At 41.3% G+C, this 27,225-nt stretch overlaps 1 protein-coding gene across 1 annotated transcript in view; it reads right to left on the bottom strand.

The window, feature by feature from the left end:
* SLC5A12 (solute carrier family 5 member 12) overlaps window positions 1–26,118 on the bottom strand; it is a 29,798-nt gene extending 3,680 nt beyond the window's left edge. The window contains exons 1-13 of the mRNA XM_024214880.2: window positions 25,762–26,118; window positions 23,524–23,589; window positions 17,627–17,678; window positions 15,816–15,883; window positions 13,814–13,968; window positions 12,095–12,235; window positions 9,232–9,361; window positions 8,699–8,787; window positions 7,168–7,280; window positions 4,626–4,693; window positions 3,950–4,036; window positions 2,265–2,443; window positions 941–1,044 (exon numbers count right to left, since the gene is read on the bottom strand). Coding sequence (XP_024070648.2) covers window positions 941–1,044; window positions 2,265–2,443; window positions 3,950–4,036; window positions 4,626–4,693; window positions 7,168–7,280; window positions 8,699–8,787; window positions 9,232–9,361; window positions 12,095–12,235; window positions 13,814–13,968; window positions 15,816–15,883; window positions 17,627–17,678; window positions 23,524–23,589; window positions 25,762–26,118 — 1,609 coding nt within the window. The remainder of the gene's footprint in view (window positions 1–940; window positions 1,045–2,264; window positions 2,444–3,949; window positions 4,037–4,625; window positions 4,694–7,167; window positions 7,281–8,698; window positions 8,788–9,231; window positions 9,362–12,094; window positions 12,236–13,813; window positions 13,969–15,815; window positions 15,884–17,626; window positions 17,679–23,523; window positions 23,590–25,761) is intronic.
* Window positions 26,119–27,225: the final 1,107 nt, after the last annotated feature.

Below are 27,225 nucleotides of genomic sequence, written 5' to 3'. Positions count from 1 at the left end.
ACATCAATGAATGGGAATCTACAAACCAGTTAGACCAGAGGTGGGCAAACTACGGCCCGCTGGCCGGATCCAGCCCGTCAGGGCTTTGGATCCAGCCCGCAGGATTGCCAACCCCACACCGCTCCCGGAAATGGCCGGCACCACATCACTGCGGCCCCTGGGGGAGGCGGGGCAGAGGGCTCCATGCACTGCCCTTGCCTGCAGGCACCGCCCCCCACAGCTCCCATTAGCCAGGAATGGGGAACCGAGGCCAATAGGCGCTTCGGTGGAGGTACCCACAGGCGAGGGCAGAGCATGGAGCCCTCTGTCCCGTCTCCCCCAGGAGTCGCAGGGATGTGGTGCCAGCCATTTCCAGGAGCGGTGGGGGGCTGGCAATCCTGCGGGCTGGATCCAAAGCCCTGACTAGCTGGCCGCAGAGACGTGGTGCCGGCCGTTTCCGGGAGCGGCGCAGGGCCAGGGTCAGCAGGGAGCCTGCCCTGGCCCCGGAGTGCGCCGCTGCCACCCTGAAGCACCCCAACCCCCTGCCCTGAGCCCCCGCCACACCCCTCCTGCACCCCAACCCCCTGCCCTGAGCCCTTTCCTGCACACTGCACCCCTCCTGCACCCCAACCCTCTGCCCTGAGCCCCCTGCAACACCCCTCCTGCACCCCAGCCCCCTGCCCTGAGCCCCTTCCCACACACTGCACTCCCTCCTGCATCCCTTTCCCCTGCCTCAGCCCTACATTCATGGCTCTGCATGCAATTTCCCCACCCAGATGTGGCCCTCGGGCCAAAAAGTTTGCCCACCCCTGAGTTAAACTCAAGTGGCCCAGTTTTATCTCCACTGCTTTCCAATAAGTGTCTGGGTTTCAAATTTGCACCCTTGTACGTATCTGCAGAATTCTAAAACAATTGATTCTAGTCAAATCTTAGTGCAAAAAACCTTTAATAAGTAACCAACCTGTTAAAAAGCTTATCAGAAGGCCTGCAATAATGCACCCTAAACAGCCCACAGCGCTGTAGTAAAGGTAGGACAAGGAATACCAGGTATCTGCCAGTTGAGTCCTATGGCAGCACAAGAAGAGAGGAAGAATAAGTTAGCAATAATTGCCAGTGACTTATAAATGTCTTTCTATGAAGGATAAAACTATATTGTCTCAGATAAAAAAACATTTCAAAATAACAGAAGTAATAGACAGCTCTATACATAGATAACTGCATACACACAACATCAAGAATAGAACACATGTCCAATTGGTTGCATTAGTGAAGTATGCATAGATCTGCATTGGGTCCAGATAGTACTAGCATTTTAAAAAATAGTTTGCTTCTGGCTAATGGTCACTGCTAGAATTGTGTGTGTCACAAAAATTGATATGGTCAAGTGGCTTTACGCTTGTCACTCTCTCCTTTCCAAGTAATTATAAATGCAGATAATTTAAGGCCCAGGCCTTTTGTTGGGTGCAGTTAATTAATGCTAGATCCACAGTTTCAGACCTTTTAGTCTTTTAACCAGCCCCTTATATTTTATTTATAACTTCCCTTCACACCTCTTCTATATTACAGATATACCCTAACATGTTTCTGGAATCATGCTAAGATGGAATTGACTTGTGCCTGCTCAGTTAGTCTCTTAGTAATACATAGTTTGGCCTTTTCTTAACACTAGCTATTGAGCTGTGTGTATCTTGAAAGCATTCCTGTTACTTGAAAGTGTTCCTCTTTAAAACTTCCACTGAAGTCAATGGATAGCTTTCCCATTGACATCACTGGGTGTTCAATAGGACCCTAAGCAAGGTACAACATGGTAACTCAAGTGATACTAAAAAACTTTTCACAAGGTGGGCCACATCATAGATCATCTTATGGACATCCTCCCCCGACACCTACAAATTCATAATCCAGGAACATCCCTGCAGCAATCTGATTATAAGACGGGGTTGCCTGCAGTAGCAGGGGACTTGACTCCATGACCCAGGAGGTCCCTACCTGTCCCATGTTCCTAATTGTTTACATAGAAAGATAATATTAGGGATGTATTTAGTGTATTTTCAGCTGTTTTTCTTGTTAGGGAGCACCTGGAGGAGAACTTCCATCATGTGACCAACGAGCTGTCTGGAGATCATCAGCATACCCTCAGACCCCTGAAGTTTCATGGAGCACAGTTTGGGCAGCACAGCTGAAGCCCAGACCTGATGTCATGCAGTAAGTACCTCTATAGAACAGAATATAAATTTCAAAAACTCACATTGTGACAAAACCACACAAAAATCAATGGAAAATACCTGATTGGAGGGAGAGTAGGAGCCAATGTAGTTATCATCTCTGTGTTATTAGCTAGAGTGCAGTTGGCTGTTGATAAGTGCAGAGGGCGGGCCTTTGAAGGTTGTGCTGGATAAATAAAAGCTCCAATAGCAACCCAAAATGCTATGGTGATCCCAGTCAATAGGCCTCCTACGGCACCCTTAATTAAAGCAAGATATATTATTAGAGAGAACTGAAATATGTCACTGCACACATGAAATGGGTGATAATGGCTTGGTCCTGCACTTGAAAACTCCCATTCGCATCAAGGGTGCAGAATCAGTCCTTATTTGGTAGAATGGGTCAAAAATAGGACTGGGGCATTGTTAGTAAAAAAAATTCTCCTACTTTTTAATTGAAACGTGAAATGTTGTCATAAGTTTGAAGTCTGAAAAATGCTGAGCTTCTCTATTATCAGCTGTGACAATGAAACAGATGGGAAGAATTCAAATGAAAAGCCTGTTTTCCTGCATGCTGCACACTGAATGGATAAAACTAGCTTTTAAACCCACTACTGAAAATTTACTTGGAAATGATCCTGTTTGCTCCCTGTAAAAACTAATATTCCCATGTGAAGCTCCTTCATAGTGATTACACTTTTAAAGTGAACATTTTACCATGGTATAAATACCTTCCTGCAGCATACTGTCTATTCTTCACTGCCTATACTGAATAGATGTTAGCTGAATTATAAATATAGCTAGAGGGAATTATACTATTTTTGCCCGTTCACTGCCCTATTTTGTTGAGTGATTTAATTCAAATAGGGGGTGGTTGCCATTAGACAGTCAACATTTGCCACAAAGTGATATCTGAGCTACCAGAGTTATTTCCTATTCTAAATGTAGGGAACTATTCTCAGTGAGTGGTGGTAACTGGCAAATGAGGAGTTTGTAATGGTGGCTGATGTACCAGGGCTTTAGTCAGCCAAAATCTAAGTTAAGTAGATTTGACTGTAGAGGCTATAGTTACACTTTCTTCATGCTGGATTAGAGTTATATGGCCCTTTCATACATGCACAGTCATCCCACATCTATGACTATGAAAACTAAGCTCTATAAATGATGTACCATTGACTGACCTGAATAGTCTATAATGGTAGAATCCACCCAGCATAGATGGATCACACAAGGCCACTGGAGTCCCCATGCCAACCTATTCTCAGGAGGGTGATGTGGGGTAAGCCGGGGAGGAGCCACTGGATCCACATGTACCCAAATCCGAAGTGGCATTAGAACCCCCACATAGGAAGTGCTATGAGTCAGCAGTTGTCATTACAGCCTGTGAACAAAGAGTAGCTACACAAGGGCTACTTCATAGCCTAAAGCCCCATGGCCTTCATAGTGTAGGGGTGGGGAGGGGTCTGAATTTTGTCAATAGTTTTCTGAACAAGATCCAAACTGGAGGAGCGTTGATAAATGGGGGATAGATTTGGACTAATCTCTAGTAAGAAGCCTCTAAGCAGGGCACAGAATCGGTGGGGCTGGGGCTGTCATTTTGTTCTGTGTTTGTACAGTATCTAGCACAATGGTGTCCTGGTCCTTGACTAGGGCTCCTAGGTGCTACAGTAATAATTATTATTATAGTAATAATAATAAAAGGAGGATCATATAAATGAAGGACCAGCAAGTGGAAACTCACTGAGACAATGATGGGCACCTCTTACCTTCCAATTAGCACAAGGAAACACAATTCCCAATGTAAATAATCCTAGCATGGGCCCCCCACACATGCCGTGAATGCTGAGTGAAGCCTGTTGAAACAATGCACAGGAGAAATTTTTCAGGGCTAATTAATGTCACTTGATATATCCACAGTCTCATTCTTATAACACCTTTTTATGTTCTCATTCCAAGGCATGCAGAGCTCTGATTTCTGCTTTGTAACATTTTAATGGCAAATGCATCAAATTCTAATGTCAGTATATTGTTAAAGAAGAAACAGTGTGATTGGTATTTTATCTTTCCAATGATAAAGTTTTTGCAATGATTGCCCTTGTTATTTTTGTTACTGGTCACAGAAGTTAATTTAACACTAACGTGGCAGTAGCACTACATATATTAAGCTGGAACTGCATGTCAGAAAGGACTCAAACTTGCTCCCATTTACTTTGGTTGTGCAGGATTGCACCCAACAAGCAGATTTCTTCACTAAATGGATTTGTAAAGCGCTCATCCTGCCAGGAGTGCTTGATATTATTATAATTTATAGTCTGTTTATTAGTTATACAACACAATTTATCTTTCACAGAAAATATGAGTTAATAGAAAAGAGAACAAACAGGGTACAAGATCAATTTTCTTTAGTTGTAGAGCTCAGTGAGTCTCTCGATATTTAAATACCTGGACAACTCCTCCCAGAAGTGATGCTGCCACAGCCATGGAAGTACACAGCACTCCAAATACTATACCTGAAAGAGATTAATGATTAGTATTAGCAGCAGTTACTAGTGCATCAGTGGTCAGTGGTATGGACTTCCTCAAATTGCTCTGCAGCTCCAAGATTATTTTTTTTTAATTGGGTTTATTGTTCTTTCTCATCAGCTGAAAGATCAGGCAGAATGAAGGAATTTGCATTGTGGGTTTTGATGTTTAAAGGGAACCATATTTTATTGAAGTATTCAACATCAGATCCTGATATCTCTTTAACAAAGCAGCATTAAATAGTTAGCATTAATTTGAAAATCCCGACTCTGTGTGAAAAGGAAGGAAGTTAGCGAAACAATAGTCTTCTCCAATGTTTTCAGTTTGTTCAATTTTTGCATCTGACAGTCCTTTCTGTATAATTGGTTTCAGTTCATCCTGACCACTGTCCTATCTCATGCACTAGTATGGCAACGCTCTCAAGCATTGCTCTGTGTGGCACTCACATGAATGTTCTTCTCAGGTTCTTCAAGAGGATGTTTAAAGTAACAGCAGCAGCAAAGCTGAAACTGAGGAGGTCACAGGCAGACAAATGGCCAGAGATGAAGGGTCTGAGTGTGTTTGTGGTGTTACCCTATATGTGAACTTAATGAAAATCTGTAGGAGAGCAGCAATATCCATATAAATATTCTAAATATATTTTTAAAATTAAACACATTATTTAAAGGATGCACTGTCAGAAACTTGATTTTTTGTATATTTCAACTATTTAAAAATATCAAGCTGACAGTGACCCTCTAAGAGAGATAAGGTGGACGAGGTAATATCTTTTATTGGACCAAATTCTGTTGGTGAAAGAGACAAGCTTTCAAGCTACACAGAGCTCAAAAGGTGACCTGAAGAAGAGCTCTGTGTAAGCTTGAAAGCTTGTCTCTTTTACCAACAGAAAATAAAATAAATGATATTATGTCACCCACCTTATGTCTCTAATATCCTGGGACCAACACAGCTACAATAACACTGCATAGTGACCCTCTAAGACAGGCTAGAAATGATTTATAGCTGCCATTCTGTGGGGATCACAAATGAGTTTTCCTTGAGCTTCCCCAGTGCTTTCAACATTAAAACTTTATTAAACTTTTTAAAGGAGTTTGACACAGTCGCTTGTTCATATACATAAATGCAGGCTTTCATCCTACAAATAATTAAGCTCATGTCTAACTTTACTCATATATCATGATGAAAATTCACATTAAGAGAACAACTCTCTCTGGCCTCAATCGTGTAAACAGTTAGATGAATGCTAAAATTCAAGCACATGAGTAGTACCATAGACATCAATATTGAATACTCCACAAGAGTATTCACTTTTGTTCTCATAATGTGAATTTTTCATCATTCTACATGAAGCAAAACACTGAAAACTTCTGACACAACAACAGGCAGTATTTTAGAATCAGAGAATCATAGGACTTGAAGGGACCTCGAGAGGCCATCTAGTCCAGTCCCCTGCACTCATGGAAGGACTAAGTATTATCTAGACCAGTGCTTCTCAAAGCCGGTCCGCCGCTTGTTCAAGGAAAGCCCCTGGCGGTTCGGGCCGGTTTGTTTAGCTGCTGCGTCCGCAGATTCGGCCGATTGCGGCTCCCACTGACCGTGGTTCACCGCTCCAGGCCAATGGGGGCTGCGGGAAGGGCGGCTAGCACATCCTTCGGCCCGCGCCGCTTCCCGCAGCCCCCATTGGCCTATGACGGCGAACCACGGCCAATGGGAGCTACGATCAGCTGAATCTGTGGACGTGGCAGGTAAACAAACCAGCCCGGACTGCCAGGGGCTTTCCCTGAACAAGCGGCAGCCCGACTTTGAGAAGCACTGATCTAGATCATTCCTGACAGGTGTTTGTCTAACCTGATCTTAAAAATCCCCAATGATAGAGATTCCACAACCTCCCTAGGCAATTTATTTCAGTGCTTAACCACTCTGACAGGAAGTTTTTCCTAATGTCCAACCCAAACCTCCCTTGCTGCAATTTAAGCCCATTGTTTCTTCTCCTATCCTCAGAGGTTAAGAAGAACAATTCTTCTCCCTCCTCCTTGTAACAAACTTTTATGTACTTGAAAACTGTTATCATGTCCCCTCTCTGTCTTCTCTTCTCCAGACTCTTGAAGCACTGTGAGCAGAAAATAGGTTAGCAAGGAATTCAGCATTATTAGATTATTCAAAAACTCGATGCAATACTAAATTCTGCATTTTACTTCAGAAAGAAAACAAGGACGCTGCAGAAGTCATATACACCTATTTATTAAGTCACCGTCTTGGTTACTCCATATTTACTAACATCTTATTATAAGCTAATGATATCAGGACCTCATTGCATAAATACCCTGAGCATTCAAAAACTGCTATTTTGTGTTGATGTATAGAGAGACAAAGGGGTCTTGACTAGAGAAAAGGGGTTAAGAAAATATTTTTGGCATTATGATAAATACGCATAAGTAGAAGATTCATCTACTGTACCTACATAATCCTTTGCTGACCCAGGTGCTCATTTTTTCAGAGAGATTTGGAAAACGGTACTTGACAAAATCCTCAAATGTTACTGTTGCTAGAGCATTTATGCTTGCAGCCACAGTGCTGTAAAAACAAACATTTTACAATAATGTAAAATTATGATCATATTAACAGAAATAACACCCCCAAATAACATTATGCTGATATAAAATGTGCTTGCCAAAATATTAACAGCTGAATCATATTGTTTATGATCTATCTTGAATATTTCTTGAAAAGACTGGCTGATTAGCAATTATTTCTTTGTTTTCTATATTAATAGTCATTAAGCTGTCATTCTGTGGGTATCGCTTGATATAATTGATTAAATGATTACAGAGTTTAAGCCCCACAACTGGGACTTATTGAGACTAGCAAAATCATGAGCACATGCTCCTAGTCTCAGACTGGACCAATGAGGGATGATGAGATTGGAACCGTTCCCATTCCTGCTGCAATCATGAAGGGCCTTTCACTTAAGCCACTTTTGGTGCTCGCTCAGAACAAGATAGAAGCACCCACTTAATACACACAGTATCAAATCCTCCACTTGCCCAAACTGCACAGACCTTTTCCATGTTCTCAAAAAAGTCAAAGAAGAACATTGCTATGTTAGAATTCAAAGGGCATGAAATAAATAGTGCTGATACCATATTTTTCTGCAAAACATCATAACGAGTTAAGTCCAATTTGGCAAAATTCTCCAAAGAATGTTTCATTTCAAGCTATCTAATACATCCATCTATTCTCAGACCATATTGCCCACAACTATAATAGCTCCTCCTTTCACATACTCTGTGCCAAATAAGAACAGTAATTACTCAGGTCATAATTTTGACACCCTTGCTCATGCTGAGTAGGACTTGCCTGCTGCAAGTCTGGACTTCAACCTTCCATCTCTTTCTAACTTTCCTTTGAACACTGATGTTGTAGTTGCTACTGCCTACAAGCCAATTATTATTATCCACTACCCAGCACAGCCTGAGGGAGAATGATTTCTCCAGACAGATTTTTTTCTACTTTGACCATGTATTTACATTATTTTCATAGTTGTTTTCTGTTGAGCCAGGCTCACTGTTGTGGCCTCCATTTGGTTGCCTAATTCTACAGTTGTACCAGTCAAGTCAAATAAAAGGGATTTAAATCTTCACGGCTGCATTAGCTCAGCGGGCTGAGCTTCATTGAAAGAGGAAATTGATATTTCGCCCATCTTTCCCCTCCCTTGTTTGTGTTACTAATGTGGTTCTTGAACGCGTTTGAAGGGGATAGGAAAATGTAACTGCCAAAGCATACTCAGGCTCTAGCAGGAGTCTAATATAGAAAGACAAACCACTGTAGCATTTTTTACCTGGGACAAGGGAAAGAGAAATTCTGCATTTTCATGTTTAACATTTTGATCAGGTTTGGTTCTTTGATGGACTGTTAGTTTTGCCAACATTTGCATAGTCAAGGCAGGATATGCAATGGCACATACTAGACAAAACACAATTTCAGACACAGACCTGAGGGTTCCGCTGAATGCGCATGCAACAAAGAGTCCGGGGAGTCCTGACATTGTTGAAAATATGTCCATAACAAAATAAGGCATGAGCTAGGAGAAAATAAACACACAGAACAAGAGAGGATGTTAACTGGGACATTTTCTGGACTCTGCAGATGCAGTAGCTACTTCTGACCAGATTGCAATACAAAAACAAGGAGTTGAACAGAAATCATCATTCAGCCACCTCAATTCTAACTGATAAAACACACACACATACACACACACACACACACAAGAGAAACCTTTAAGCTATACTGAACCAATACAAAAGTAAGGTAATATTTGACTATGGCATAAATTAAAAACCTAAAATTGATACGTGGCACAGGAAAAATTAACAGCATTGTCATATTGTAAAGCCCGATTCAGCAAGGCACCTGCCTAGATGTAGGCATATGAACAGTCCCATTGACTTTGCACATGCTTAAGTGCCTTCTTGAATCAGGGTCTAATGGATATCTTTCCATTTACACCATTAATTTGATTCTATACCTGATCAGGTGCTGAAATGAAACCAGCAGTCCAAGGATCGCAGTTCTTAAAATGGGCATACATCACCAAGCCTGAAAAGACTGCACACACTAGGATTACCCAGAGTCCCACTAAATTAAGGTACAGTGCACTGAAAATAAAGAGAGAGAAATTTATGTCTAATTCAACACAAATATGGCAAGGTCATTACTGGCTACCCAAGTTCTTCTCCTATATTTCGAGAAACTCCACTGAAAATAAATGATACCATCTCTTCATTTCTTGGCTTGTGTGAATGTTGAAATTTTGGGGGAGCACCAATATTTTGAAAAAGTGAGGTATTCACTATATTTAAGGACAAATGTAAAGGAGTGAATTGTTTTTGGTGCAGTTTCAAAATGAACCACAATTCTGATAATGTCATAAGCTGGAATCGCTCTAGGGCAATCCTTACCTATAAGCCTTTAAAAACTGATTTAATTTCTCAAAAGTTGTTGCAGTTCTGCGTTGAAGTCAGACGGGATATTATTTTGTACTGAATCTGGCCCATTTATAATTTCACCACATAAATTAATCTGTATTCCCCTTCAGCAATTATTTGAGCTACACATGGATGACAGCATTCCACTCTTGGGGTTTTCTGTTGTATTCCTGTGAGGTCTTACATAATCTATATTGCATTTTGACATTGCCCTTCACTGACTTCCTAGCCATGGCCAAATCCAATTCAAAATTACACTCCTGAATTTCAAAACTCTCTACGGACCCTGATACAAAAGACCTCTCTGACTTCTTAGCTATCTATCCTTCCCTCCTCCGGTCTCAGTCTCCCAAGACCCTTCACAGTCAGTGGTCACACTTCCACTTGCACAGCCCCATCCCGCTGAATTCTCTCTCCACCTCCCACTGAGACACTGTGTTACATTTTTTTTCTTTTAATCATATCTTAAAACTTTATTTTCTTCCCAGCCCTTGAAGGAGCATTTTGAGATCATGTGTATTAAGGACACACAAAATGTATATGGAAGTGACAGTGAATAACGACATGGTATTGTGTACAGCCCTGGATCCTCACCCTGTGCTGTAATAGGTTTTCTGCCCCATGGGTGAATTTGCATTGAATAGCACTATGTTACTGTAAAGGAAAGATCCCTCCCTTTTTGTTGGATAGATGGGATTTTAGGTCTCTACAAAAATATGCTGTCTTGATTGTATTACCATGTGTGTCATAGGTAGGGATGGGTGAACTAATTTTGGACAAAATAAGAACTAATCTGAATCTGTGGCTGTTGCCAAAACAAAACCTAAATCTTTTTATGGCCTGAGAGAGGTTTGAATAAGTTTCCCTTCTCTCCCCTTTTTCTTATGAATGGTAGTTGGTCTGAAAGCCCCTCTGCTGAGCTCTGCTGCTGCTACATGTAAATCTTGTGTGTCCCAGGACTTGGTATTTGATGCCGAGGGTGTATTTTGGGATCCACTGCTCTAGAATGTAAGGGACCCTGTTGCTGCTGCTTCATTTAATTTCCCCTGAAGCAAGTTGTCCAGAGAGGACTATGGAACGTCCTCCAAATGGAATTCCTGTCATGGAAGGAGGATCTGCAGCCTGCTGCCAAACAAACTTCTCTCCTTCCACTGCTGGAGAAAAATCCATAAAGCAGATCTTTGAAGATAGGCATTTTGTTTTAATCAGAGAGGGATTGTCACATGTAGATCTGTGGGAGTAATTTGCAACAAATAATTTATGTAATGAATTTAGGCTCTTTCTGATTGTGGAACTTCTAGAAGTAGATTGTGGTTTCTTTAAATCTCTTTGTTCAGAATTATTTGAAGAATAATATCTGTTCAAAGTCCTTATTTTCTAGGTTGGGTTGATAAATATTTGACATTTGGGAGATCTGAGTTGTGTTGTTCAGTTGTGACAGGTCAAGTGAGGTCACATGGTATTTGTTCTTTTCCGTACTGAATAAGTGTGTAGGCACTTCTTGTGCAAATACCTGTTCATATGAATTTAACATTTAGCTTGAATGAATAATCATGGGTGTGATTTTGAAATTCACTTCCTGCAAATTTTTGTCAGGAAAACTCAGAAAGTGAACATCAAAATGAGTATGATCAAAGTTAATTCATTTACAAAGTCAACCATTTGAGCAAAATCTTTTTTGCATTATTTAATCAGTTCTAGGAACTTGGGAGTAAAGCAAGTTCATGAAGATATTTGAATCTTTTGATATGTTGTATGTCTTATGTACATACTAGTTCTGTTTTTAATGAGAGCGTTTATTGAGATATTTATACATTAAAAAGATTTTCCATTTTTTTCAAGAATACTGTAGATACCAATTGTCATGTACTTCTGTACCAGATATGGAGTGGTCACAGAGCTTCCTTTTGAGCAAGATACACACCAGATGTACATCAAGATACACACCAGATACACACTCATCATTACATCCCTTAATGCTCTGCCAGGTATGGCTGAGGTTTGTTTAAATAAGGCATTTTTACACACAGTGCCACCTAATGGCTGAACTTGTAATACAGTTTACCATTCCATTACACCAATGTGAACTTCTTAATAGGATATACAAACCACTTTTGAAGATTCACTTTGGGACAGGTTTTCAAACTATTACTCCAAAGTTTAAATAGTTTCTTACTCCATGAATAGTCCCAAAGAGCATCAGGACTACTCAGTACAACTCTATGTGAATAAAGGTTTCAGAATCTCGCCCTTAGATGATTAAATCTCTGTTAAGTTGCCCATACCGGGCTCCCTGTGTATATTTGAAAAAATATTAGTATAGTCCCATAGAAGAAGAGTTAGAAATAAAGTACAGTCTGATTATGAGAATAGTTTGTTCATTCTTGACACTAGACAACTTACAGTTTAGCTTGCTTTTCTGATTTGCAGGAAATGCATCTCTGTATTGTGGACTGATTAACTCCATAGATTCCTAACCACGTAAAGGTTCCCCCAATTGCGATTGTCCAAAAGGTGTGTCGCCTTAAAGGATCTACATCAAAGCTACAAGACAGAGAGGAAAGTAATTTAGCTTCACTCGATTAAACCCAACATTCAGACACAATAGAGATATGCCTGAACCAAAGGTCTAGTTCCCAAACCCCTGAGCTTTGAGGAATACCAAAAGATCTGAATCTGTAGTTAGGACACTTCTCTAAATCAGACATGTACTGAGTAGCTAATGCTCAGCTCAAAATCATCATTAAACAGCAAAGCTTGTGTGTCTTTACACTGCTAAAGAGAATATCTAATCACTGTGTTATACCTCATCTATACTGAAACTTATCTGTGTGACAAAGTTAGACTTATATTTATTGGCCTTGCACCAGTCACTAATGGTAACAACCACACAAGTAAGTGGTTGTGCCCCCCCAGAGGTCCATCTCGTTTGGTATCCTATTCCCAGCAGGGGACAATGCCACATACTATACTTCAGACATAGAAGCCCTGTACTCCACCTAATTACTGTGGTTATACTATCACCATATATTAGCCCAGGAAGATAAATGTCTTCCAGAGTTAAACTAGTAATTAGCTTATGCCTTAAGGTTCATCACCCTTGTAATTTTATCTTAATAAATATAACTAAAGTTAATCTTATTTTTATTTGTACAACTTCCTTCCCTTTAGAGCTCTGTTAATTTTGAATCCAATAACTGCTGTTGATAAAATACTACACTTAGTTTTTTTTATAAAAGCACCATTGTAGCTGCTGCTAGTTTCTACCAGTATCCTGCTGTGATAAGTAACTCTTCAGTTGCTAACATAAACAGCTGCCATTGGGAGGCCAATTCACCACCGCAGGCACCAATAGCTACAGTGGCAAGTGTATTTCAAATAATGTGGTATTTTTAAAGATGGGGAATGTTAGGATGTGTGAAAAGGGGGTGGGGAATATCCTAGAAAAAGGTCCATAGGGAGATAAACATAAGGGCTGAAATTCTGGCCCTTCTGAAGTCACTGGTAAAACTCCCATTGATTTCAGTGCGGCCAGGATTTTACCCAAACACATTAGGAAAGAAAGGAATGAGAGTTCTTTATGGAATTGATAGAACATCCCAAGAGCTGGATGACTTGAATAAAGCTTAAATACTTTACAGCAGTGGTTCTCAACCAGGGGCATGCATACCCCTGGGGATATGCAATGGTCTTCCAGGGGGTACATCAACTCATCTAGATCAGTGTTTCTCAACTTGGGGGTCACGGCCCCAAAGGGGGTCGCTGGATGGGTTTAGGGAGGTCACAAGTGCAGGGCCAGCAAGCAGGGCAATTGCCCAGGGCCCTGCAAAGCTATTATATGCTTCAGCCCCAGGTGGCGGGACTCGGGTTTCAGATGCCTGAAGGGGGGGTACAGTAGTCGGGAAAGGTTGAGAACCACTGACTTAAAGCATGCTACCTTCTAAAGCATAGTCAATCTGCAATAGTTTTATTGAGGAATAAGAACCACTTATCGTCACAGAAATTAACTCTTAATATTATTATTATTAATGTTTAAATGTAGCTTAATGCCAGTAGGGTTTTTTATCTGAAATGTGGAAAAAACATAATGAGAATTACAGGCACCGTTTATTTTGTGCTTACTCAAATACTGCTAGGCGCGATCCATTGTTGGCATTCTCCCAGATGTTGTTAGGTCCTCCATTCTGAATAGTTCCTTGAATCAGAACCGTTAAGAAACCAACCACCATGACAACCAGTTGAAATGCATCTGTCCAGACAACAGCTTTTAATCCTCCCTAAAACAATGAGAAGCTGTATATTTGCATTCTTCTTGTTGTTGTTATTTGCATCACAGTAGAACTTAGAGTCCCCAAGTCAGCTCAGGGCTTTGTGTTAGGTGCTGTACATGCAGGGCCGGATTTCCAATTAGGCACAGTAGGCATGTGCCTAGGGGTACTGGTGTTCTAGGGGTCCCTTACCTCTCTAAAACTGTGTGCAACATGAAGGTCAGCTGTAGGTGGGCAGAGGGGCTGAAGAAGCTATGCCTAGGGGCACGTAAGGTGTAAATCTGGCCCTGTGTACATGCACATAGTCAGAAACAGTTCCTGCCCTAAAGGGTTTACATTCTACTTCTCGGACAAAGGATGTATTATTTTACAGATTGGGAACTGAAGTACAGAGAGATTAAGTGACTTGTTCAAGATCACACACAGAAGTGTGTGGCAGAGCCAGGAATTGAACCCTTGAATTCCAGTCCAGTGCCTTATCCACAGGACTATCTTTCCTCCCCTGTTTTGTGTTAAGATAATAGAAAACTCCATGATGTGGAAACTGAAACTAAACTAGCCAATTTCCTTTGTTTTTTATAGTCATTTCATATTCTGGTTATCACGCACTAGCACAATATTGTTTTTGGTTTTTTCATTTTCAGCAGTGGATAGGAATATTTAATTTTCAATAATTGTATTATTGAAATAAAAATAATAATGGAAACATTTCTATTAAATTCTGTAAATCCCTACACCAAAAAGTCCACATTTTAGGCCTCGGGTTATGGGCAATGTCCTTTTTAATTATTTTGAGTTTGGAAAGAAAATGATTAATCTTCTTAATTAGAGTGTATCCCTGATTTGTGTACAAATTGCATCCCTAATTAAAGAAATTGACTATCAGCTATGTAAAGTGGCTACCAGCTCATGGCAGAAGACATTTTAGGCTCTGCCTCTTGCCACCAACCCTCACTCCATCACTAGTTCTTCCACCCAACGCCTCCCACTGAAAGTTATATTCCCTCCTCCAGCCCCGGAGTCCTTCTGGCTTCGGCTTCATGCTTAACTGTCAAATGTTATCCTGGTCGTCTTGGTCCCAGACATCCCACCCACTGACATTCCCCCAATGACAGGTTCCCTTTCCTTACAGGCTATCAGTATCCAGGCTCAGATAGGGACTAACATTTTCAAAAGTGCCCAAGTGGCTTGGGGGCTTAAGTTCCATTTTCAAAAATACATTAAGAATCAATGGGACTCAAGCTTCTAAGTCACTTAAGTGTTATCCTTGGTATCTACAGTATACTGGTTATCACTGTCTACTGCACAATGAATTCTCAAAGAGTAAGTATATCTGCTCACATGCAAATCATCATGGATGTTCTCATGATACTTTCACTCAAAATCGAAATTCTTTATAAAGCCTGGGATCAGTAGGGTGAGTTCATCCCAGGTTCTATCCCTACACTTTTGCTGGAGTTATTCCAAGGATGAATTTATAAATTATAGACTGAGAAACATAGTCAGGGAGATCGTTATCTTCTTCCCAGAAGCTTTAGTATGGCATGAAAGTTTATCACTTCCTTCTCTGAACTAAAAAGTCTTGGCCTTGGCCTTAAGCTATCTGATTTAAACCTTGAGACATTCAGAGTGTGGAATGAAGATATAAAGCTGTTTGCTTATTCCCATAAAAAGTACAAAAATAGATGTAATACTTAGAAAGATTGTTAGCTTGCCAAACGTTTCTATGTTTACTAATGCAAACTTCAGTCATTCTAGCTATAATTAGAAACCCTGTTTCTATTAGTTTTCATCTGAGTAGCGTTAGCCTTTAACATCATCTGTATTTAAACCTTTCCGCTGTGTTAGTTACATACCAGAGTGCAGTAGAAAGTGCAGACAATTCCCGTTGCAAATACAGAGCCCCAAAGATTAAATCCAGTCACTGTAAAACCAAAGAAAATCAAATTGGTAGTAAAACAACAGGTGCAGTTCATCAGAATAACTCAGATCCTTTTACTCCAGCAGGATAGGAGTACTTAGTAACTTTAATTTTTGGTTCCTATTAGAAGCTCCTCTACAAGATAAGGGCTTCTTGACTTTGATGTGTATTGTTTTGATTCATTGCTTTCATTTTGTTGCCTTCTTGCAAATTGTGATTAATTGCATTTCATTTGTGTGAAAGTAATCATTAAGTTGAATACTGTTGTAAGGCCAAATCAAAACTATTTCCGTGAGACATGTGGAAGATCTCACAGTTGATAGAATTAAATATGTAGTTGTTCTAGAGCAATGATTTCTTAGTTCTCTTTTTGTCCAGATTCCCTGAGTAATAAAATTTGCCTTTATGAAAAAATTTTCCTTTGCGATTAATAATATCAACTAAAGTACCAAGTGCTTTAGAGACTCCCCAATGATTCAAAGAGGGAGAACAAAATTCTGCTATCAGATATGCATGCAGCACTCCCTTTTATGTAACTGGAACTGAAGTAATTCAAGTGAATTTAACATCAAAACTGTAGGGCCCATAGTGAACTTAGGTAGGGGTGAAACTCCCTGTTCATAGTGAAGTCGAATAAAAATGCCAAATTGTTTCACTGCTCAGTGCACAAATTGCAATTCTGTGTACAATGAAGCCTCATCTATAGGGGCAACCCAGGTCCCACTCATGCAGCTGAAGCAGTCTTCCTAGGAACAGAAATAATTGGTTCCACCTTGCAGGGTATGAATTTGGGGGTAACTCATACCCACATAAAACAGAGCCCAGTTCCACTGGGAAATGGGTTGGATGGGACTGGGACAGGCCAGTATGGAGTCAGATGATGCACCACTGCATGGGTCCTCTGGCATCCCCCAACTCCTATCCTCTCTTTATGGACACATTGGGCTGAAGTAGCCTCTGATGGCACCATTCCATGGCCTGTGTGGGAGGATTCCTTTCTTTCCATGGAGATAGCCAATACGCAACACACACTTAACAAGCTGAGCGATGGGTCCCTGATTTACAATGGTTTTAGCACAAAAACTGAAGAACATGGTATTCAATTATCACTACGGGGAAACAGGGATTGGAGTTACACTGGAATTTGAAAGAGATATATTACAAAAAACATTATAGGATCTTTATCATTGTTCAGGACCTTGGTTTTAAATCTTCCCTAACACATGCCATGATCAGCAGCATAGAGCCACTTAGAGCTATGCAAGGGCATTGGAGAATTGCCACCTGCTGTATCAAAGACACCACAATCTTACTCTTTAACCTTCCTGCTAGCAGTTAGACAATTGAAATACTTCTAGATAGAGAAATCTCAGTTTTATTCGCTAGAGATTAAGGATGACAGCAGTGTGCGGTCGGAAGGGGAAGAAAGAATCAAAGTACACAGCACAGTATTGGATCATCACCTTGTACTGAGCACTTTGCCAAGATATTGAGCAACTGTTCATCACTCATCTCCTCAAGTTACTCTTTAGTATAAACTAAAATAGAGCAGGTAAATGACAGACTCCTGCTGGTGTACTGACACAAGGGAGGCGGGCGGGGGAGGTAGCAAATGTAGAGCTACTAAAATGAAGGCACAGAACCTTTTATAAAGCATTTGGGTTTTAATCTGTCTGCTTCAGTTATCCTGCTTGTGTTGTGACAGGGTTGATTGGTGTAGCCATGTGCTTTGGCCTGGACACTCACCTTGGTTAAGAGCCAATGCTGGAGCATAAACCACGACTCCAGTATAAAGAATCTAAAGGAGAAAAAAGGTCATGAAGAGTATACTTGAAAAAACAGCTGATTGGTGTCTGATTAGAGAGGAGCTCAAAGCTAACCATCAGATCCAAAGGCCCCCAAACTATGGGGAAATGTGGATGAGGTTCTGAACTTTAAGGCTTTCTGTCCCTAATCTCTACAAAATCAAACTTCATTTCCTTTTTTAACTCTGTACTTATGCATACATCAACAATATCTATCTAGTTGTTTTTAATACATCTATCAGTTTGGTGTTTAGGTGCCATAAAATATTAAGCAGATAGAGAAAGTCATACCTGGGGATGTGAAACCATATCAACACACTGACACAGAAATAGCCTCGCCTACTCATGTTTAACCTGGGTGACTGTTAATATCTGACAGATTCTACAGAATCCTTTCCATAACTCTCTAACTTTTTGCTAACTGAACAATTATAAGCACAAATAATGACACTGTGGAGCGGGGAAAAGAAAAGAGAAGTAAAATATTGAACTCCATTGCAAAGGCTGCTAATATTAAATGAGTAGAATTTGTTTGGAAAACAAAGTCTCCTGAGAAGCAAACATGTATACCTTCCACACATCTTTTCCTATTTGTTCAGTAAAAATAATTTGCTGCTACTAATAGTTTTAAATCCTTTGATGTGATTGGAATAACAGAGACTTGGTGGGATAACTCACATGACTGGAGTACTGTCATGGATGGATATAAACTGTTCAGGAAGGACAGGCAGGGCAGAAAAGGTGGCGGGGTTGCATTGTATGTAAGAGAGCAGTATGACTGCTCAGAGCTCCAGTATGAAACTACAGAAAAACCTTAGAGTCTCTGGATTAAGTTGAGAAGTGTGAGCAACAAGGGTGATGTCGTGGTGGGAGTCTGCTATAGACCACCAGACTAGGGGGATGAGGTGGATGAGGCTTTCTTCAGGCAACTAACAAAAGTTACTAGATCACAGGCCCTGGTTCTCATGGGGGACTTCAATCACCCCGATATCTGCTGGGAGAGCAATACAGCAGTGCGCAGACAATCCAGGAAGTTTTTGGAAAGTGTAGGGGACAATTTCCTGGTGCAAGTGCTGGAGGAACCAACTAGGGGCAGAGCTCTTCTTGACCTGCTGCTCACCAACAGGGAAGAATTAGTAGGGGAAGCAAAAGTGGATGGGAACCTGGGAGGCAGTGACCTTGAGATGGTCGAGTTCAGAATCCTGACGCAAGAAAGAAAGGAGAGCAGCAGAATACGGACCCTGGACTTCAGAAAAGCAGACTTTGACTTCCTCAGGGAACTGAGGGGCAGGATCCCCTGGGAGAATAACATGAGGGAGAAAGAAGTCCAGGAGAGCTGGCTGTATTTTAAAGAATCCTTATTGAGGTTGCAGGGAAAAAAACATCCCGATGTGTAGAAAGAATAGTAAATATGGCAGACCAGCTTATCTTACCCATGAAATCTTTGCTGATCTTAAACACAAAAAAGAAGCTTACAAGAAGTGGAAGATTGGACAAATGACCAGGGAGGAGTATAAAAATATTGCTCAGGCATGCAGGAGTGAAAGCAGGAAGGCCAAATCACACTTGGAGTTGCAGCTAGCAAGGGATGTTAAGAGTAACAAGAAAGGTTTCTTCAGGTATGTTAGCAACAAGAAGAAGGTCAAGGAAAGTGTGGGCCCCTTACTGAATGGGGGAGGCAACCTAGTAACAGAGGATGTGGAAAAAGCTAATGTACTCAATGCTTTTTTTGCCTCTGTCTTCACGAACCAGGTCAGCTCCCAGACTACTGCACTGGGCAGCACAGTATGGGGAGGAGATGACCAGCCCTCTGTGGAGAAAGAAGTGGTTTGGGACTATTTAGAAAAGCTGGACGAGCACAAGTCCATGGGGACTGATCCACTGAATCCAAGAATGCTAAAGGAGTTGGTGGATGTGATTGCAGAGCCATTGGCCATTATCTTTGAAAACTCATGGCGATCGGGGGGAGGTCCCGGATGACTGGAAAAAGGCTAATGTAGTGTCCATCTTTAAAAAAGGGAAGGAGGAGGATCCGGGGAACTACAGGCCAGTCAGCCTCACCTCAGTCCCTGGAAAAATCATGGAGCAGGTCCTCAAGGAATCAATTTTGAAGCACTTAGAGGAGAGGAAAGTGATCAGGAACAGTCAACATGGATTCACCAAGGGCAAGTCACGCCTGACTAACCTAATTGCCTTCTATGAGGAGATAACTGGCTCTTTGGATGAGGGGAAAGCAGTGGACGCATTATTCCTTGACTTTAGCAAAGCTGTTGATACGGTCTCCCACAGTATTCTTGCCAGCAAGGTAAAGGAGTATGGGCTGGATGAATGGACTATAAGGTGGATAGAAAGCTGGCTAGATCATCGGGCTCAACAGGTAGTGATCAATGGCTCCAGGTCTAGTTGGCAGCCGGTATCAAGCGGTGTGCCCCAAGGGTCGGTCCTGGGGCCAGTTTTGTTCAATATCTTCATTAATGATCTGGAAGATGGCGTGGATTGCACCCTCAGCAAGTTTGCAGATGACACTAAACTGGGAGGAGTGGTAGATACGCTGGAGGATAGGGATAGGACAAATTAGAGGATTGGGCCAAAAGAAATCTGATGAGGTTCAACAAGGACAAGTGCAGAGTCCTGCACTAAGGACGGAAGAATCCCATGCACTGCCACAGACTAGGGACCGAGTGGCTAGGCAGCAGTTCTACAGAAAAGGACCTAGGGGTTACAGTGGATGAGAAGCTGGATATGAGTCAACAGTGTGCCCTTGTTGCCAAGAAGGCTAACGGCATTTTGGGCTGTATAAGTAGGAGCATTGCCAGCAGATCGAGGGACGTGATCATTCCCCTCCATTCAGCACTGGTGAGGCCTCATCTGGAGTACTGTGTCCAGTCTTGGCCCCCACACTACAGGAAGGATGTGGAAAAATTGGAAAGAGTCCAGCGGAGGGCAACAAAAATGATTAGGCGGCTGGAGCACATGATTTATGAGGAGAGGCTGAGGGAACTGGGATTATTTAGTCTGCAGAAGAGAAGAATGAGGGGGGATTTGATAGCTGCTTTCAACTACCTGAAGGGGGGTTTCAAAGAGGATGGATCTAGACTGTTCTCAGTGGTAGCAGATGACAGAACAAGGAGTAATGGTCTCAAGTTGCAGTGGGGGTGGTTTAGGTTGGATATTAGGAAAAACTTTTTCACTAGGAGGTTGGTGAAGCACTGGAATGGGTTAACTAGGGAGATGGCGGAATCTCCTTCCTTAGAGGTTTTTAAGGTCAGGCTTGACAAAGCCCTGGCTGGGATGATTTAGTTGGGGATTGGTCCTGCTTTGAGCAGGGCATTGGACTAGATGACCTCCTGAGGTCCCTTCCAACCCTGATATTCTATGATTCTATGAATTGTTTGTATCTATACCTTGGCTCTCACACTGATTCACTGTGTTGATCTTGGGCAAGTTGCACTCATTTCTCTGTGTCTGAGCTTCCCCATCTGTGATATGGGGATGTTACTATTTATTAACCTCCTTCATGGAGGCGGGGGGGGGGGGCAACTGTGGGGACTAGTGAGTCAATGTTTATAAAGTCGTTAGCATTTATAGGGTGCTATATATTACTAAGTATTACTGTATTGTTAAGTTATTACTCCCCTGAGTTGTTATCTTTGCTCTGATTAGAAGTCAATCTTCACCAAACAGTATGGATTTGAAAAAATATTACAGCTTTACTGAAATTCTCCCCTACCTCTTGCACTGACTGATTTTACATAGGCTTTTTGTTGGGAGAAAGCAAGATTATTGGGTTGAAGTAGCTGGCGCTTATTGCTCCTACTAAGTAACTGGAGGCAATGTATTTGATATGCACAGATTACATGCCTGTACTCCCAACAGCTTCCTCAGTGCGTTCGTTTCAGTGTCATCTCTGCAAGACATAGGAAATACAATAGAACCTGGTGTATTGGCTGTTTGGCCCACCTAGGGTGACCAGATAGCAAGTGTGAAAAATCGGGACAGGAGATGGGGGGTAATAGGAGCCTATATAAGAAAAAGACCCAAAAATCGGGATTGTCCCTATAAAATCGGGACATCTGGTCACCCTAGGCCCACCATCCCTGCACAGCTTCTCTGTACCGCTCACAGTGTGCAGAGAACCTTGCACCTTGGTGAATTTTACCCTTTGCTGGTAATTCAGTGACATTCAGGGACTGTGTTTTGATGATTGCTTTTGAAAACCTAAGTTAATTCATTGTAAGTGCCTTAGTTTCGTTTCCTCATCAGCCTGTTGGATTACTAAAAAGTGGGAAGACATCTTAAAGAGGCTAATTTAGTTTTGTAAAGTACTTCACTAAACTTCAGTCCTATAACAGAGGCACTGTTCTAAATATAGCTGAGGTTCCTAGCGTACCTTTGGAGAGAAAATACCAGATGGCAAGCTGCTCAGCTGCAATTATGGTCCTTGTCCTCCTTCATAGCCACAGCTGTATTGTGTATATATATTGTTTTGTATTCATGTGATTCACATATAGTTGTGGATGACTTAGAATCCTGAATATGTACATGCACTGGGTCATCTTCCCAAATGAGCTGTGCCAACTACCAGAGGGATTCTCAGGTAGCTATTTAAGCTAGATGAATTGCCACTTTTTGCAATCAGAGCGGTGCAAAGAGGTCAGAGCATGAGCCAGAATCTACCTACTTATCTCAACCAAATCACACTAATTATCTTTTGGAAAATTTAGCTTGAGTGATTGTTTTTATGAGCTTGTGTTACAAATCTTTCAAAGAAAAATAAAGGTGGCTACCCAGGAAACTTCAGAGGTCAAAAATAGTCTTTTAAAACAACCACTTTGCTAACTGCCAAACAGCAGAATCAAGTTTGTCTGCCGGAAATGTGCAGAAGGGATGATTTCTGTAACAAAAGAGACCATGTGCTGGAAATGCACCTCCTTTGGCTGCATAGAGATGTGTTGTTAAGTTCACCACAAAGGTGATTTTAGTCTGTTTTTCTGACTGCACAAGAAGTGGACTTGAAAGTGACTGACTTTCCTTTGAGAGAAAGTAGATGAAAAATAAATAACCCCTCCTGAGATTGGAGCAAGAATGTTTGAACCATGTGGGTGCACAATTGTGTCCACTGGGAGGTCAAAGTGATGGTGCTGGGGGCAGCAGCCATAAAGACTTTTGTTTTTAAACAGGAAGGAGCTGGAAGGGTGAAAGCAGTGGGGGGCTAAGGTGAAGAGATAGGAGTGTCCTGGTGAGGGCAGGAGCTTGCTGGAGGGGAGATGACAGACAGGAGTTTAAATAAGCTGGTGCCTTCAAGCGATCTTCACAACCGCTTTACAACTGTCAGGCCAGTGCTGTGTGAGGGGGAGGAACAAGCAATCCAATAAAAAGCTTTAGTGCCAGAATGTGTTCAGTTAGCTAAGCAACTACACTACTGGACTGCAGAGGCCTAGTGTTCTTCTGGTGAAAGGGGTCATGTGGCTTCAGAGTTCCTCAGAGCAAAGGACTGGGTGCCAGGAGACTTATAGAGTCCAATCCCAGGTGAGCCTATCTGATTCAGTACAGTACCTCAGTAAGGTTGCTAATCCTCCAGAATTGTCCTGGAGTCTCCAGGAAGCAAAAATGAATCTTTAATTAAAGATTAGGTCATGTAATGAAACCTCCAGGAATATGTCCAACCAAAATTAGCAACCCTATACCTCGGGGAACTCACTCACCCTCTCTGAGCCTTAGAAAGAAAAGAAAAGAAAACAAAACAGGACCTCACTGCAAACAGATGCTTCATCTGAGCTGAGCTTTTCTAGGTAAATATATTACAAAAGGTTATTTAGACACAAAGACATTTCTTACCGTCTGCACTATGTAGATCAGTGTTGCAGCAAGGCGAACAGACTTGTTAAATCTTAACTCCAAATACTGGGGGAAATGAGAAGTACAATTAGTGAAAAGCATCTGTGACATTTGGGCCAGATTATGATCCACTTATTAGCACTGAATAGCACCTTACTCCCCAAGTAGTCCCACTGACTTTACTAACACTGCTATCATCACTAATGAACAGGATAGCAGGATCATTGCAGCTATAGAAAATTACATTTTAAGAAGCCTCATAATTAATCTAAAGTAGCTAAGTATCATAATCATTAGTATCTAAAATAGTGTGTTGGGTAGAACTAAACTATCCATTACCTGATTACTAGACTGAAAAATCCAGAGGCAAATCAGAAAAGGAAAAAGTGCTTTATTTTGATGCTTCATCCAGCTATATGAGGGGGGAGAGTTGGGGACATCTGCAAGCTAACTAGGAAAACCTTGATTGGCTTCTGTAGAAGTCTACTCATTCACTCACTCACTCAAATCATCAGGATAAACTCAAATTGCCTGATTAAGGACACTGCTGCCCTTAATAACTTCTGAGTACCCATCCATAATTTCCGGGGAATTACGTACCATATAGAATGCTCCCCAGCACACATTATTTACAGAAGATTCCAAGGACTTTCTATCTTTAGAAATCTTCATGCAAAGATACTTGAGTAGCTTCTCTGTTGTTACTCTTAAGCTTGTCATCTTTATTTGCATTCATTGGGATAAACTCTCCTCTTGTTTACACTGAAGTGACCCCAATGATTGTAATCGAATTGCAATGATGAAACTGAGAGGAAAATTTGACTCTGATCTTTTATTAGCCCAGTATATTAGGGAAAGTGCCCTTGCTTACTTTGCTTCTGGTGACCGGAACAGATTTCCAATCTGAACTTTTCCTAACCTAGCAATGAAACGTTTCAAAATGTCTATGCACAGTTTTTTAAATGGAGTTTTTCCTTGTTTTTAAACCTCTGTGGCTGTGTACAAACATTCCCATTATCTTGGTTTGATTTATTGGCCCATGAGGCTTTATTTCACCCAATCCTTTGTTAACTGAATCTTTCGGTAGTGAAGAACAGGAACATGTCCCATGACCTCTATTAAGTCCACTGACTATTGAATACCTCACTTGTCCAAAATTTGTCCAGTGTCCCCAATGACATCCAGATAATTGAGGCTGTGCACTGTGCTCTCAGTAATAACACCACAGTGACAATTGATTATCACAGCTGCTGAGCAATCATACCAGGAAATTTCAGAAACAGCTGGGAAATTGCACAGGGAGCAAAAAACCGGTGGTATCCAACTCCCTCAGTTACATCTACAGGCCCCTTAATATTTCCTAACCTAATCACTAAAGATGTGCCCAGATCCTCAACCTGCAAATTTTGGCAGTGGTCAAAATCTGAACCCAGATCCACACTCAGTAAATGTCCCTAGCTTTACAAGGACTGAGCCAAAATCCCAGATCAGACAACCCTGAATTTAGTTGTTTGGGGGGTCGGAAATGGAATTTAGCAGTTTGAGCCCCTCTTTAATACTGACTCATGAATAGCATTTTCTTTCCTGTTTATGGAGACTAAGACTATGTGTACATTATAGCTTGGAGTGAGATTTGCAGCTTGTTAGATGTACCCAGGCTCTAGCCAGCTCACCAAAAATAGCAGTGCTGACACTGTGGTGCAGGTTTCAGTGCAGCCTGCACCAGCGGGCCTGAGCCGCTCCCCACCCCACCAGCTATCTACTTGCTTGTGCTGCCAGTGCTGAAGCACACACCATGGTGTCCTCACTGCTGTTTTTAGTGAGCTGCCTAGAGTACAGCTCGCACAAGTACATCTACGTGAGCTGCAAAGCATACCCGGGCTGCAAAGCATACCCGGACTGCAATGTAGACATAGCCTAACCACATTTATACCACTCTCCTCATGCAATACCTTTTTTATTTGCATTTACCAATTTTAACCTATTTTTGTATTACTGTATTAAGCAAGGTGGTGAGCTCCTGGGACATGTCTGCCTAGTATAATAGGCTCTTAATCCTTGATTGGTACCCTAAGCATAACTGCAATACAAATAATTTATTATTATTATAATGCTATTCAAAGCCAAAGTATAAATAAATACCCTGTGAAAACCCAAAAGACAGGTTTTACCATAGATTTGGGTTAGAAATGTCCGTATACATAATAGACTGGTTATAATAGTGTCAATTTTACTTACCTCATAAGTGCTTGTAATCCCAGATCTGTAGAATATGGGTAGGAAAAGTTCAGAAGTAAAGATGATGACAAACGTATATGAAATAAAGAAAATAATGAAGGGCGCTCCATAGCGATATACCTCTGCTGGTGTTCCCAGAACAGTCACTGCAGACATGAAACTAGCTGTAAGGGACAATGCCACTGGTCCGCATGTCATCTGCTTACCACCTACTAAAAATTGCTTTGAAGTTGCATTTTTCCTCTCCTTAATTGCAAAAAAGACACCAATGCCAGAAGAAATTAGAAAGAGTGCAGCGAAAACAACATAGTCCCACACCACGAAGTTTTTAATGTCAGGAGCTACGAACTTGGACATAGTGCCGGCTGGATAATTCTCCGATATCTAGGTGGGTTTTTGTTTTTTTTTCTAAATCTAATTCACAGAAGCAATTAGCTCCTTCCTAATAAGAGAGGTGTTTCCAAAGCTTATCAATGCTAAAAATTAAAAAAGCAGGAAGAGTATGATCCAAAGACCAACTATGAGCTTTTGATCCAGTTCATTCAAAAGAAATTGGCTTAGATAGAGTTTTAAAGGAACTATGTACATTTGTACCCTGGCCCTATCAATGTGCTTGTCAGTCTACTAATCAAGTATGTACCAAGGAAGCATTCAGGCTCTCTGCGAAATAAATGACTAATGGAAACAAGATAGATTCAATAGTTCGCACTCTTTTTATCTGTCAAGTTTTTATTTAAGGTTAAACATTACTCAGACACATTGACTAGATACAGATTTTTACTGCTCAGCGGTTTTTAAATAAAATGAGGGCAGTAAAACAAATCATTTAAGGGGAAAAAAAGGAAGGAGGATGTGTGGGAACATATAAGTGAACTGAGTGGTAAATGGGCTCTATTTTCAAAAAGCTGCTTCTGGGACATGTGGCTAAAATCTGCTCTTGTGCACTAAAGAGAGAGCACAGAGTTATTCTTACACAAATAGGAGATTTTTAAGTGTGTTCTCTAATGGAGACTCCAGAAGTTGTTCTGTGCCATTGGAGATGTGACCTTCTGTATTCATGTGTATTTATCACATTCAACCCCAGCGAGCTAGTTTCAGTTCCCAGGTTCAAGAATCTGAGCTCTCGGCTTGGTGTTTTTAATTTGGGAGCTACGAACTTGGACATAGTGCCGGCTGGCTTACAGTGTGCATACAGTGATTTCTTTTCCATGGGCAAACTGGGAACATTTTCTTAAGGAATAGTGTTTAGAACAAGAAATCAAAGTAAATTAATCTGAGCACAAAAAGAATAAGAAGAAAATATCTCCAACACAAAGTGCCATCCATTCCAGTGACTGCCCCCTCCCACTCCCCCAAGTGCAGAGCCCAAACCTCTCAAAGACAGTCTCCCAGGCAGAAATCCTTATAGCCTTTTCCCTGAACATCTGTGGCCAGAGGACTTTGATGCAGAACTGGAGTTACGGT

This window comes from Terrapene carolina, unplaced genomic scaffold (genome assembly GCF_002925995.2).
Source record: "Terrapene carolina triunguis isolate 2854851 unplaced genomic scaffold, T_m_triunguis-2.0 Scaffold96, whole genome shotgun sequence".
In the NCBI taxonomy this organism is placed as follows: Eukaryota; Metazoa; Chordata; order Testudines; family Emydidae; genus Terrapene; species Terrapene triunguis.
The sequence above is the reverse complement of the archived record's forward strand: the minus strand, read 5'-3'. Positions and strand labels throughout refer to the sequence as shown.